The sequence below is a fragment of the Larus michahellis genome, chromosome 4 (genome assembly GCF_964199755.1).
Source record: "Larus michahellis chromosome 4, bLarMic1.1, whole genome shotgun sequence".
Taxonomy (NCBI): Eukaryota; Metazoa; Chordata; class Aves; order Charadriiformes; family Laridae; genus Larus; species Larus michahellis.
In genome coordinates, this window is record NC_133899.1 from 83,053,690 (window position 1) to 83,067,548 (window position 13,859).

At 38.8% G+C, this 13,859-nt stretch overlaps 1 protein-coding gene across 6 annotated transcripts in view; it reads left to right on the forward strand.

Annotated features, from left to right (window-relative positions):
• USP47 (ubiquitin specific peptidase 47) overlaps positions 1-11,730 on the forward strand; it is a 58,807-nt gene extending 47,077 nt beyond the window's left edge. For all 6 annotated transcript variants that reach the window (XM_074586026.1, XM_074586027.1, XM_074586029.1 and 3 more), the window contains 8 exons: positions 1,527-1,702; positions 1,889-1,969; positions 3,018-3,133; positions 4,481-4,599; positions 6,757-6,887; positions 9,013-9,060; positions 9,152-9,282; positions 10,299-11,730. In XM_074586026.1, the coding sequence (XP_074442127.1) occupies positions 1,527-1,702; positions 1,889-1,969; positions 3,018-3,133; positions 4,481-4,599; positions 6,757-6,887; positions 9,013-9,060; positions 9,152-9,282; positions 10,299-10,473 (977 nt within the window). In that variant the 3' untranslated portion in view covers positions 10,474-11,730. The remainder of the gene's footprint in view (positions 1-1,526; positions 1,703-1,888; positions 1,970-3,017; positions 3,134-4,480; positions 4,600-6,756; positions 6,888-9,012; positions 9,061-9,151; positions 9,283-10,298) is intronic.
• The last annotated feature ends 2,129 nt before the right edge of the window (positions 11,731-13,859 follow it).

The following is a 13,859-nucleotide window of genomic DNA, read 5'->3' on the forward strand; positions in this document are numbered from 1 at the left end:
TGTTTCAGAATGCAGTTATTTACTGTGGTTCACAGAGCAATAATTCTGTTAACATTTAGATTAACAAACCTGAAAACTCCTAGTCATTTGACTGTAAAGAAAATTAAAATATACTTGATAATTTGATTCAGTAGACTTGGTTTTCATTGACTGAAGTACAATAGAATCATAGAATAGTTAAGAGTTGGAAGGGACCTGAAAGATGATGTAGTTCCAACCCCCCACCGTGGGCAGGGATAGCTACAACGAAGTGTCTGGGTATTTTTGTGTCAGCCATACAAGTTCAGTGTAAGAGCCTAAGTAGTATTTTAATTGTCATAAAGATAAATCATTTAAACAACACTCAGTACCTGCGTATGTTTTATAACTAACAGAAGAATAATTAAGAATATTAGGATATAAGATAAATATCTTGAAAGGCAAAGGTTTTCCTCTCAAACCAGAAATCCTGACATACTAATAGTAGATAAAGTCTTTTTTGCTGGATTTTTTTTTTTTTTGTGAAGAAACATTTTCACTTTTAAAACCACAGAGAAATTTAATTGCAGCTACTACAATTTTAATGAAATTACCCCTTTAGCCTGGAAGGATCTTTCTTTGGAGCTGATCTTGAATTACTTTAATTTTTCCTTTTTTTTTTTTTTTTTGGTAGGACTAGTTGGATGCAGGAATTATTTGTTTACAGTAATTTTGATGCTTTCATAGCACACTCTATAAATGATTATCCTGAGGGGAAAGCTTTTATGTATCTTTAGTATGACAACATGAATGGATTTATAATTCAAATAACTTATTTGTATAGTTAAATAGTCTGAATAGCATTTTTTTTATTCTGAGTCATGATACAATATAATCATACTGTAGTTTGAGAGTAGTCCAAATTGAATATATTTAGAAACACAATATCTAAAGATAAACTATTTACTTTACTTTCCAGAATTCTGTATTACTACAGTGGCATTTCCTTCATTACAAAATTATTCCATGAAAAAGTCCCTTAATCTAGAGTTTAGCTTGCCTTGGGATATTCTATGGCCTTCCAGAACACAGCGTTAACCAAACGTTTTAATTCTGAAAGCCACGAGAAAAAAAAAGAAAAAGGTTTTGTGGCTTGTCCCTGACCCCACCAACTTGGAAGCACTTCTCTGTCTCTCTGGAGGCAGGGGAAACCTGTAGGGGGGTTACCTGCAAATGCTCCGTCTGGCGCTCTCTATTTCTTGTCTTGCTGAATGGAGAAGATGCTGCTTTGCTCCGCTACTTCGCCGATTGCAAAATAGGGCAGTTTGGAACTGCAGTGTCTTCCACGAGTAGCTACCCATAAACACTTAAAATACAGCGAAGCTCTTCAACGTTTCAGTAACACCCTCAGATAAAATGAAAATGTGGCCATTACCTGTAATTCTGACTTTTCAGTACTGTTTTGCTGCAAGTGATAACTGCAAATATATGGAAATAATACCCTAGAGTGATTTTTTTTTTTTGGTATTGTGGTATTTCATGCCATTTTTATCTTTATTTTTGCTTAGGGCTGATGGTGCATGTTGATAAAAGAATTACACTGTCTGCCTTCAAGCAACATTTGGAGCCTTTTGTTGGAGTTCCATCTTCTCACTTCAAAGTCTTTAGAGTCTACGCCAGCAATCAAGAGTTTGAGAGCGTTCGGCTGAATGAGACACTTTCATCGTTTTCTGATGACAATAAGGTTATTCAGAAGTTATTTTGAATTATTAAAAAATATACTGGTACAATATAGACAAACTTAAGAACATAATTTACAACTTTTTGTTTACTTCCCAGGTGAAATCATTACATTGGTCTTGGTAGTGTGTTACAAAATATAATTTTGATTTTGCTGTCAGTTCTAACAGATACTCCTTTTACCTTCTAGATAACTATTAGACTTGGAAGAGCCCTTAAGAAGGGTGAATACAGAGTCAAAGTCTATCAACTTTTGGTAAATGAGCCAGAGGTAAGGTGTTGAATATTTCAAGATAGACTCATGAAAATAGTAATATGTGCCTTGACCAACGTTTTTCTCTGAAATCTTGAATTCCCTCTTCTCTGTACATTTTCCTACAAGCCTGGATTTAGAAAGGGAGCTTGAGATTTCTGTGTACAGAAATACAATTGGGATGTGATCTACAGTATCTTCCTTAAGTGTGTCTATTTCTGCGGTGTAAATGGAGGACAAATTAAAATGATTGGGTTTTTTGTTTTCCTTAAATGTATGAAAGTCATGTAGAATTCTTTCCAAATAAGGAACTGTTTTTGCTGATGATTGTGGTTGTTAATAATATTGTACTGATATAATTTGTCTCATTCATGCAGTGCAGACAGTAGTTATCAGAACGTTTAGCTGGATAATAGTCCTCTCTGCATATGGCAAGCCTGAAACAAAAATGTCTCTCCCACATTGCAGCTCACTTGCTTGTCACATCTTTTGGGACATGAAAGTTATAAAAGTAATTTCACTGTATAGATTGCAGTCTTTAAAAGTTGACTTCACATGCGCCTTAATTTCGGATTTTATTTTTTGGACCGAACTGCAGAATATACATATTAATAGCGGATAAGCGTAAGAGACTGAAGCTGAATCGATATAGCAGGGAATAAGGGAGACTTAAAAGTAACTTCTTGTCATGGAGTTCTGGTCTGTCTGACAATGAAAGCCAAGAACGTGGCCTTTTTATTGTCGTATGGCTTATTCAATTTAAAAGTGCCTTTCAAATTGTTTAGAATGTTAATATAATGGTGGTAATTAGTAATACAGACACAAGACGCTATTTCTGCAGTGGCAGGCGTTCAGAGCGTTTGCATGACCCGTCAAAGGGCTGCCGCCACGCAAATTAGTTAAACATCATTTTAATCAATTCATTGCCTACCTTGTTTATGCAAAGCGTTCTAGTGGTCATTTTGCTGGGTGGATGGGACTGGTCACAAAACATGACGAGGTGGCAAATCTACTTTTTTCTGTTCCAAAAAATCTGTCTTTAATCACTTTCTATTTATGTTCACAGCCATGCAAGTTTCTTCTAGATGCAGTTTTTGCTAAAGGAATGACTGTCCGACAGTCAAAAGAGGAGCTGCTTCCTCAGCTTCGAGAACAATGCGGCCTAGACTTGACAATTGACAGGTAAAGAGACTGCAACCTGTTAAAGTTACCTGGTTAAATATTACTTTAAAATGTGGGGTTTTTTTTCTCTTGTGGATAAAGGAGATTTTGAAAGGAGCAGAAATAAGTTACTGTGGCCTTTGAATCAGATTGTGAATGCAAATGTTAGTTTAGCAATTCTTGGCTTTCGTCTCATGTAGAGTGATACAGGGAATAACATTTATGTAGAATTGCCTGTGCGCAACATGTCTACGGATTTAGATCTGAGAAATTTTAGTTTCTCTAAGGATGATGTTCCTCAGGAAGGAGAGCATTAAGTAAATCAGTTGACAAGAAAAGGCACCTTCTGTCTAGACGCAGGCTCAGCATAGATCACTGCAGCAGACTGTCTTGTGAATTATCGCAGGGTGTGTCTACAACACTGGTCCAGCGCTGTCTTCCCTTTACCCATAATCGGTTATCGCATCAAGGCTGAACTCGCTCTGGGGCCTTGGTTACGCATGTTCTCTTCTGTCAGTTACAAATGATGTGGTATTTACTGTAGAATAGCTGACACTTTGTTCACTGGAATGAAGAAAAACCTGTAAGATGCAGTAAGCAAGCTGGTGCAGCCTTGATACATGCCTAAAATCAACATTGGAAGGGAAGCGTTGGCCCTTTCCTATTGGGAAAAGGAGAAGAAACCTATATCTGGACGAGGTTTTTCTCTTTTCATCACTCTGACTGGGCCAGAGGATTTTTGATTGCCGTGCTTGGGTTATGTTCTCTAGTGCCCTACGATTGTGGGGCACATCACAAAATGTATGTCTGCTTCTGTGTGTGGAGAAACCATTAGGATTCAAGTTTTGTACTCATGTTTAGTCTCAGTTTAGTTGTTCATACCCTTATTCACCTCCCTACCTAAATCAAAGCTCATCCTTTTATATTGTGACTGGATTGATGCAGTAAAACTAAGTACCTAAACTGGACACCAGTCCTTCTCTAATCTTCCACCTCTCACCTCCTTCCTCACTTCCACCTCTGAAAAAAAAAAAAAAAAAAGCAATAAAATTGACAGAAGTGTTTGGGAATATTCTGTTTTCTTATCCACAAAAGGAAGCTGTTCTCTTCTTCCAAATCCCTACGCGTTTCTTGCAGGCTTGTTTTTCTAGTGCTCGTGCATAAGGAAGCAGTATGAGCCCCAGTGGTGGTACCTTGCTGTCAGGACTATTTCAGAATGTTAAGCTTATTCCTGATAAACCCAACCAACCCTCACATAAAAGAGTTGTATTTCAGTTTTGTCAGAAAACATTCAGTTTTGATCTCTGACAGTGGAAAGCGTTTATCAGCAGATAAAAACTCAGCGTTGTCTTTGTGATGTATTTACAGGTTTCGCCTACGAAAGAAAACCTGGAAGAACCCAGGCACTGTGTTTCTGGATTATCATATCTATGAAGAAGATATCAATATTTCAAGCAATTGGGAGGTCTTCTTAGAAATACTTGATGGTAATAATGATATAATGTGAAGAGAAAGTAAAGATAATGTTAGAGATTTTATTTTCTTTAGAGAACATTAGAAAATGTGCTTTCCCTTTTTTTTCCTTTTTGAAAGGCTGATGTTACTGATGTTTTAATGGTGTTTTATTAGAAAAAAAAAAAGGACAAAAAGCCTAAGAATTAAAAATAATAAAAGCTTTGCATGGAGCTGGGAGGGGATTGTGGAAGTGCAGATCTGTGGCTGCAGTGTACTAGAGGGCAAATAGCAGCACTGGTTTGTAGGCTTTGTGGAACCTTTTGGATGTGCTGCAGTGCTGCTGGCAGTTTTTTGCGTATGTGGTTTTTCATTGTACGTAAAAATAACTGTAGGAGTGCCTATACCTTATGCTTTCATTTGTTTTTAATTTTTGGAGTAGTCTTGGTGATGTTTGTAGTTAGCTGAAATATGTGTGTGTGTTTATATACATAATACATACATCGTTTGTTTTGGAAGTCAGCACAGCTGTTCAGTCTTCTAGTAGTTTTCAGACAGGAGTGAAAAACCCACTGTTTTATCATGAAGTGCTAAATTTTTGAACAGGCCCTGTTCATCAAAACAACTTTAGAATCAAATGTTAGAGAGCAGATTGTTTCTTAAGTTCTGCTTAAATATAATTAAAAATACAGAATTTCTTAAGCTATCCTTTGCATATACACATAAGATTTGGATTCTGAGTGCAAAAGCATAACTTAAGGGGGGGAAAGAAAGTAGGCCATGCTGGTTTTCCTCTAGATTAACAGGTATTTCTGTTAATGGATAGATGAGGAATGTGAATTCCATTCACTTGGGAACTTTCTTCACAAGCATACCTGGCTTAAGTCTTATTTAGCTGTAACTCCAGTATTTTGGCAGCTGTATTCAATCTTGATATTTTTAATTCTTAACAAAATTGTGCCAATGCAAGTACCAAAACTAGAAATGAACATGGGAGGTTCAGGAGGCTTCGGATTCCTATAGACATATGTGTCAGCTCGCACTTCAGTTAAAACTTAAGTTTTCAATATTTTTGGATTAGCTTGAGAATAGATTGCTGTACTGTTCTGTAGTGAGTAGGTCTTGGTACTACTACTTAGACCGCTGCAGCCCACCTAGTTCACAGACATGCAGTATTATAGGCTACAGGGCTTCCAGGTATTCTGTGATGTCTCGTATAGCTGTCTAGCTCTGCCCAGTTTAGCTACTTTAATCCAGTTGTAGAAGATGCAGCCGGATCCCACTATATTCTGCAAAAATTAAGTTGTACGTATCCCTGCTACCACAGAGGTTCTTGGAAGAGTGTAAAGGGAGCTGCTTTAAGTCAGGGTTTGTAAGGCCTCCCATCACCACCGTTGCTTTCATCTTGTTCTTCAGCTAAACACTGAAGACGTTAGGCGAGTAGATAATGCAACTTAGAATAATTTACAGTTAGGTTTCTTAGCATAGCAGCTTTACATCACACTGTTGCAGACATATTTATATTAGTTATTTTCTGGCTCTGAAGAAAACATGTTAATTGCTTCAGACTTGAAGTCAGTATCAAGAAGCACTAGGTGGCTGTATCTTCATTTCAGACAATAGGTCAGTGTTGAAAGGTGGCACAAGCGTGGTCATAGGGAAGACTGGAGAAGGTTTTTAGGGAGAAGCTTAACCAGTGGTCGTGGTTTCATGCAAAACAAGCATGTAATGGTAGACATAAATGTTTAAGCCACAAATTCTGCATGCCAAATTACAAAATTATAGACTGATTTAAAATAAAATCAGCCCTCTGATATGACTTCTGCTTATCTGGTGGTAACATTAACAGTATTACCCTGTTGACCAGAGAAAGCTGTTACCTGAAACTGGTAAAAGGCTGGAGGCACTACGTACTAAAGCTCTTCAAGGCGGCAGGTGTAAAGGAGGCTTTAATAACAAGTACATAGTTAGCGTGTGAAATTTTGGTGAAGGAAGTGAAGTGTGTGAATAAATACCAGATTGCTGAGGAAGGTCTCGCGCAAATGCAGGATCTGGAGGTCAGCCTCTGGTTAAGGTGTGCATATCTAGTGTGCAGTCTTCCATATTTGAGTATGCTTATGCTGTGGAAAACTCCAAATTTTAAACAGGATATTTGTGATGTCAATATAAGAAATTCCTCTTTTCTTTCCTAGGAGTAGAAAAGATGAAATCCATGTCACAACTTGCTGTTTTATCAAGGCGATGGAGGCCATCAGAGATGAAACTAGATTCTTTCCAGGAAGTAGTACTAGAAAGCAGCAGTGTTGAAGAATTAAAAGAGAAGGTAAAAGGTGTAACATAATGCAAGTTTCTTGTGGTATCTAAGAGCCTTATTGATGACCTCTGGGAAGCACAGAGATGTCACGGCTACAAAAATCTTGTTGTGTGGCAAATGTTTTACTCCACCCCCACCCCCCCCCCCACCCCCCCCCCGGAACTGAGAACCTGCCCCATCCTGTTACCAAAGCCATACGAATTCTAGGCTTTAGTTCTTACGTTCATATAGTGGTCTGGTATCAAAGTAGTCAGGTGAATGGCTGCAAAAAAATAAAGTAATATTTTGAAGTTTAAGAAGCACAATATTACCTGTGTCCCTTATCCTTGAAAAACACATGTGGAAAAGCTGTGCTACTGTCACTTTGGTTTTTCAAGCCAGTGTTTTGGTATTCCAAAATGCCAAACCTCTCAGCTTCTTCCTGTGGGAATTTGAGAGCTGTTGCTCAGGGACAGTGTAACTATGCCAAGTAAATTGAACTGTATTTTTGGTTGGAAAGAAATATGGCTTTGGTATGGTTTGTTGTTGTTGTTTTTTTGTTTTCCCCCTTAAGGCCAGAATGCTCTGATAGGTAAGCAGACATGTGCAGCCCTGGCAGAATTCTAGAGAAGCGTGTCCCGTATTGAGACTATTTTATTAATCCGGTATATCACAGAGTTCCGCTCTTAGAGAAATGGTTATTTTTATGTGGCAATGCCCTGATGTAAGAAGGCCACCTTGGATGTTGAGGCCAGCAAAAATCGTAGTATCAGTGAAGTCTGCCAGAGCCTTACCTAACTAAAACACTTGGGATTTGGAAGTTAGGGGTTCGTAGGCTGCAAAGAGGAACATTGTTCAGCTACCGTAGAATGCAGCAGCCTTGGATTTGTGTATGTACACAGATTAAGCTATGGACTGGTTTCTTCTATTCTTTGGGTAGAAATGAAGTTAGGACTATAGATTCTTGGGTGCAGTCTTCAAGATTTCCTCCTCACTTATATCTGAAGAGCGAGTTGGCTCTTCTTGTTTCCTTGTCTTAAGAATTGATGTGCAGGAAACAATTTTAGCAGCATTCTCTCCCAGAGGCCTTTATCTTTTCACTCCCACCAGTAATAAGAGAAATTTTGAACTTGACACATCTGTAGTAACAGATGTGTTCAGCCAAATTTTATTAGCAGAGTGTGGGGCTAATGAATTTCAGGATTTGTCTGCTTTTTGTCAGTGTGGTTTGTTTAGCCCAGTTTCCTAAGGAAATGAGTTAGAAAATTAACAGTGGCTGTTAGTCTTTTCTTACCGTCAGTTTATCTGTTTTAACAGTAAATTTGACGGAGGCAAGAATCTTAGAGAGGAAATCTCTTCAAGTTTGGGGGAAATAAGCAGCCAGAGATAAATGGAAATCGAAGTTGGTGTCTGCATTGCCATGGAGACCAGAGTGCAGCCAGCACTTGAGTTAAGGGCAGGGCAGTGATGAGCCTGCGGTGTGCACCATGAGACTGCTCAGCAGAGGGAGGGTCCACCAAGGCCGTGCCAGGCACAGCCGGGTGACCCTGTGACAGGCGCTGGGTAGGGCTGGGCAGCAGCGGCAGGGACAGGGGATGGATGATGCTCTCCGTGCACCGAGGAGGTGTGGGACAGGGGGCGGTTGAAAGGGGGAAGAGCAGCCAGTGGGGATTGTGGGGTTGTTACGGTAGGAAGTGCAGATGTACTGAGCTGGGCTTTGGTTGTGCATATTTTATGGCTTTGCCTGCTCCCAAGTTGACTTGGTAACAGCTTTCATTTCATGCAGGGAGACTGCTAACGGCTAGCTGATGGACCTGAAGGTTTAACATGAGGCAGTTGGTATCTTTGTATCTTGGAACTTGTATGTTTTTAATTAATTGTTTCTTTTAACTTTTTTCTGCCACCCCTTTCATCACCCCAAGAGAAGTGTGATGAAACACTATCATAGCAAGTAGCACTTGTGACACACTAGTAACTTCAGACATGTAAAAAATTTGTAACTTGTCACTGTAATTTTATTCTAATACTTTGGATCATTGGAGGACTTTCAAATATTTTAATTGACTTCTAGATTTGGCAGATCTGTTGACCTCATGTAGTCAGTGTGTAACATTGTGGAATAGTATTAAATCCAACATTTTTCTTCACTTTGCAGCTGAGTGAAATAAGTGGAATACCCTTAGAAAACATTGAATTTGCAAAGGTAAGTAAGATTTTGTCTGTTTTACCTTTTAATGGCATGGCTGTGTGGTTATGAGTTTTGTTTTATTCACTAAGTAATTGCTGCTTCTCAGGGCAGAGGAACGTTTCCATGTGACATTTCCATACTAGAGATTCACCAAGACTTGGACTGGAATCCTAAAGTATCTACATTGAATGTCTGGCCTCTGTACATTTGTGATGATGGTGCAGTAATATTTTATAGGTACGTATTTTATTACAGTATACTAAACCATGCAGAAAATCTCTGTATAAGACTTGAGCAGTGATGTAATCAACAGAAGCATAAAAATACTCTTCTAGTGTCCTAAAGGAAAGAGGGTTTAAAACATTGAGCTGAAATGTTTGTGCTTCTCAGCTTCCTAAAAACCTGAATCTTAATTATGGTTATTGTTTAAGAAAACAAACACCACACGCTTTTACTCAGTCCTCCCTCCCAAACCATTGACGACAATGCTGAATGCGAAGTTTAGTTGCTACGCTTAAGCATATATCTGGATTTAATCTCTTAAAATAGAACTATATCCCTTGTGGAGTCTGCGAGAGTCTTGCCATAGGTTTTAGAGAGCAAGGATTTTATTTTCTGAGTTTATTTCTTTGAGAATTAATATGGCTTCTCTGAAAAAAAGGATGTTGCGATAATTTTATTAGCGTGAAAATTGTTTGCCAGTTGGCGGCAGTAGCCCAAAGGCACAATTTGAGGACTAAGGGCTTGAATATTTTCATTTCTCTTACACTTGGTGGGTGGGGCAACCTCGTGAACTCATTTCTCCTACAGTATTTTTCATCATTACACACGAGTCTGGGGGGAAAAGCTGGTTGATAATGTGCTGGCCTTGAAAAAAAAATTATTTGGGAGAGCAGCTGGTAGTTTCTAGTAGGGGCTGGTGGACGTGCTGCTTCCAGATGTTGGTGCTGTGACCGAATAAAGAGCAGAGTTGTAGTTGTCTATAAAGAACAGGAGTGACCAGGTAGAAAGAGGGGTGTAGGCTTCTTCCCTGCTGCCATCCCCTGGGTCTGCTGTCAGCTAGAATGCTGAAGGGCTTCGGTAGAGTGTCTCTTAGTTTCTGGAGAAGAAGAAAATAATCTATAAGGGGTGTTACGCTTAGTTGTGTTTTGTTTTTTTTTTCCTAAGTTGCTCCAAGTGGAAAAAAAAATAATACAGAAATCTAGTTGTGGTTGTTGTATTAATCTGAATTTCCATGTATATTTACATTTTAGGGATAAAACTGAAGAACTAATGGAATTAACAGATGAGCAGAGAAATGAACTGATGAAAAAAGAAAGCAGCAGACTCCAGAAGACTGGACACCGGGTAACCTACTCTCCTCGTAAAGAAAAAGCACTAAAAATTTATCTGGATGGAGCACCAAATAAAGATTTGACTCAAGACTGATACTCGCTATAGCATTTTCCCTGGGGAATTTTTTTGTTTAAAATAAAAAGGTTCACTACTACTGTGTAGTGCCATTACGGCAGGACACTCATTAGGTGTAAAGCGCTGACACCAGCACTGATTGGGCTGCGTTACCAATCAGAAGCGCAGTGCCCCCCTTGGGTCGCTGTTCGACTTGGAATAATGTTGTGCACTATAGTCAAATGTACTGTAAAGCTAAAAGGGATGTGCAAATAAAAGATTAGAACTAAAAAGTGGGCGGGGAGGGAAACGAGTGGAAATTTTTGAGGACAGTGTGCACATAGTAGCTAGTGAAACTAGCCTCAAACAGGATACTCATAGCTTAATAATAAAAGCTGTGCAAAGGCCATGAAAGAATCCTTTTTTCTGTTTGTTTCACTGATACACGCATTACCTCATCAGAGAGTTGAAGTAAACGTTAACACTTTGGTTTTAGCAAAGCAGCAGCAAAGGGTTGCAGATGAAATGGAAGTGCTGCAAGTGTAAGGTTTTTAGAATATTCTTCCATAAAACAGGTAGTCTGAGAGGTGTCTGCAGGAAGCTGCCAGCAGGTGGTGGGTCACGTTGCAGAAGCGCTGTTGTAAGGGAAACTGATTTTCAATAGGTTACGGAAGCTGATGAGCAGCTCTATTCTATCGCGTTCAATGTGTAAATAAAATCTGCCCTATCCATTTAACAGAACTGCAGTTCAGCTATTTACCGTGGTATTTCTTTTCACATATCAACATTCATTGTGTACATTTGGAAGTATAGTTGCCTATTTAAATTTGTATTCATTTTCTGTTTGACAATGCTGGGTACTTTAGGGTTGTATTTCCCCTTGTTACTGAAGTTTCTGTTTTGTTCAGCTACTTTTTGTACATTTTGGTTTTGAGACTATTACAAGTTTGCATCTTCTCCACCCGCTGAAAGTCATTTTATTTTTCCCAGAGTTGATTCCGTAGCTATATGTAGTCAAATATCGGGGCAACATCTAACACCTCAACATCCAAACTTGGTAGTTCAGGTTGTGGTGCAAAGACTGATGCAGTCCCCGTGCTTTCATTGCAAAGCCTAGGAACAGCCATTTTTTGCTTTGGTCCATAAAGATCAATAGAGAACAATTCTCCGTAGTTTTTGGAAAACCACCTAATTTATATCAATCAAAAGATTTTGGTAAACTTTTTCATGCCAGATGCTGTTTACAACAATGAACATGCCAATAAAACATTTGTTCATTCTGTTGTGTTATTTTAATCATTAAATGCTGTGGTTTTTATTTGAAAAATTACGGAAGTATTTCATGGAAATAGACTTTCCCAGGGCAACGTCAGGCTTGTGAGGCTTTGTCTCTATATGTGTGTATATGCACACACACCCCCTATGCGTGTACACAGTATTGGAGGAAGTGTCTGCTGCTCCTCTTTATTTATATTCACACCAAGGTGTTTTTCCAACTCTGTTTCCTTTTCCAGCATTGAATTCCTCACCAGTGAAACCCCTAAGCTCCAGATATGATGGGCAGCTAAGTTCTGCTCCAGAGAGGAAAACACATCTTTGATAACTGGACGTTCAGTGCTTCCTTGCTGACCTGCAGCAATCGAAAATCCTGAGCAATCTGGCAGCTTGAGAAGCAGGCGCTGCCCAGGGGAATTCCCTCGTTCTTCCTGTTTGACCTGTGCCACCTCTTGTCCAACATAGGTGAGGTGGAAGCAGGTGCAAAGGAAGCATAGAGCAAATACCATCTAGTAGGCAGAGAACTTAATTAAACTACCATTTACATATGTGTATAGACTGCTTGAAGGATCCTTGGGGGGGATTCGGAAGAGAGAAAAAAAATTAACTATTAAATGGGTCATGAATTTTCTTCAAATTCAGACGTTTGGAGAAGCAAATTCCAGAGATGAAATAAAGTAGGGTTAAGAATTCCAAAAACTGCTTGCTTAATCTCTGTTTGGGAAAATTCTGTTGAGAACTTCTTCAAAGTAGTTAATTTTAAACCTGTAAGTCTTGACAGAAATCTGGATAGAGGGCTGAGGGGCATCCTTATCATGACATCCTTGTAATGACTAAGCGTGTACTGGAATATATTCTGGCTGGTTTGGGAGACATTTTTCAGCATCTGCTTTACATTCTGATCATTTCAAACATTTTTGAGTTTGACCATGGGTGTTTTAAATAAACAAAAAGCCGTGAGTTTCTAACTTGCTTAGTTCAGCAGAAATTTGGGACAGTTATTGCTCTTGTGAAGTATTTCTTTAACAGGAAAATTGCAATGTTACTTAATTCATTTTATATAGATGGACTGTCTCTAAAACACAGCAATTTTATTAGGGATAGAAAGGAAAGGCAAATTCAGTGAACTCTGTGCATGTCTTGGTGCGCGTGTGTTGGTGTACGTATTGGTGGTAAAATCAATCCTTAAACTAAAAGTCAGACTGTTCTGATGAAATAACCTTTCTGTTCATAATGATGATGCTTATTAACATTAATTCTGGTACCCAAGGAATTTGTTGAAAAGCTTTCATAGACCATAAGTGGTGAAAGACTTGCAGGTTAGTAGCAGAGTCTTGTAGCTGCTCTTGTGAAGTTACTGGTTCTCTACTGTTCCAAATCAGACATAAGCAGTACAGATTATTTGGGAAGAAGCTCCACAAAAAGTTATTTGGCTGGAGTCTTGCGTCATCTTTTACAATGTGCAATAACAGATGGTGAAATCTATATCCAAAAAAAATGTTAATAGTAGAAGAGCCATTGTAGCAAACTGTTGAGACAGCTGGGAGCTGGGGAGTTTAGTGGATCGGATTTTATTCTTAGCTTGTTATTGATTTCTTAAATCAATGACCTGTTAACATGGTAATGATAATCACACTTTGTAACATGCACAGATTGATGCCTTTGAAGTGTATTAAAAGCACAAACCATTTCTCAAAGAATTTTCTCTGGGTGTAATAGATTCAAGGAGGAAAAGCACAAGTCTCTAAATGCCAGAAGCTGTTTAGATTGTCTTACTGCTAAACTGAAGTAATGAATTTACATTCACTGTGTCTCTCGACAAGGGTAGGTGATGATGGAGTACAGTCAACACATCCTGCAATTGACATTAGCCAAGAAGGTATGTTCGTGTAGGGCACAATGGTGCCATATCTGTGGCACCGGTTTAGCTCTAGCTTAGGCACAGCCTTGTAATTGCAGCTGCACTATTCTACATATTGTGATTTTACACATTCATTGTACATCAGAGAGTCTGTATTCTTTGTATTCAGCCCATTTAGCTGTTTGTTCTGCAATTTTGAGTAATATATTTTGCCCTTGAGAGACAGAGCCTTGAACAGGCAAGTTGAAAGTTTCTATGTAGAAACCAATGTGTTACATGGATATAGAAG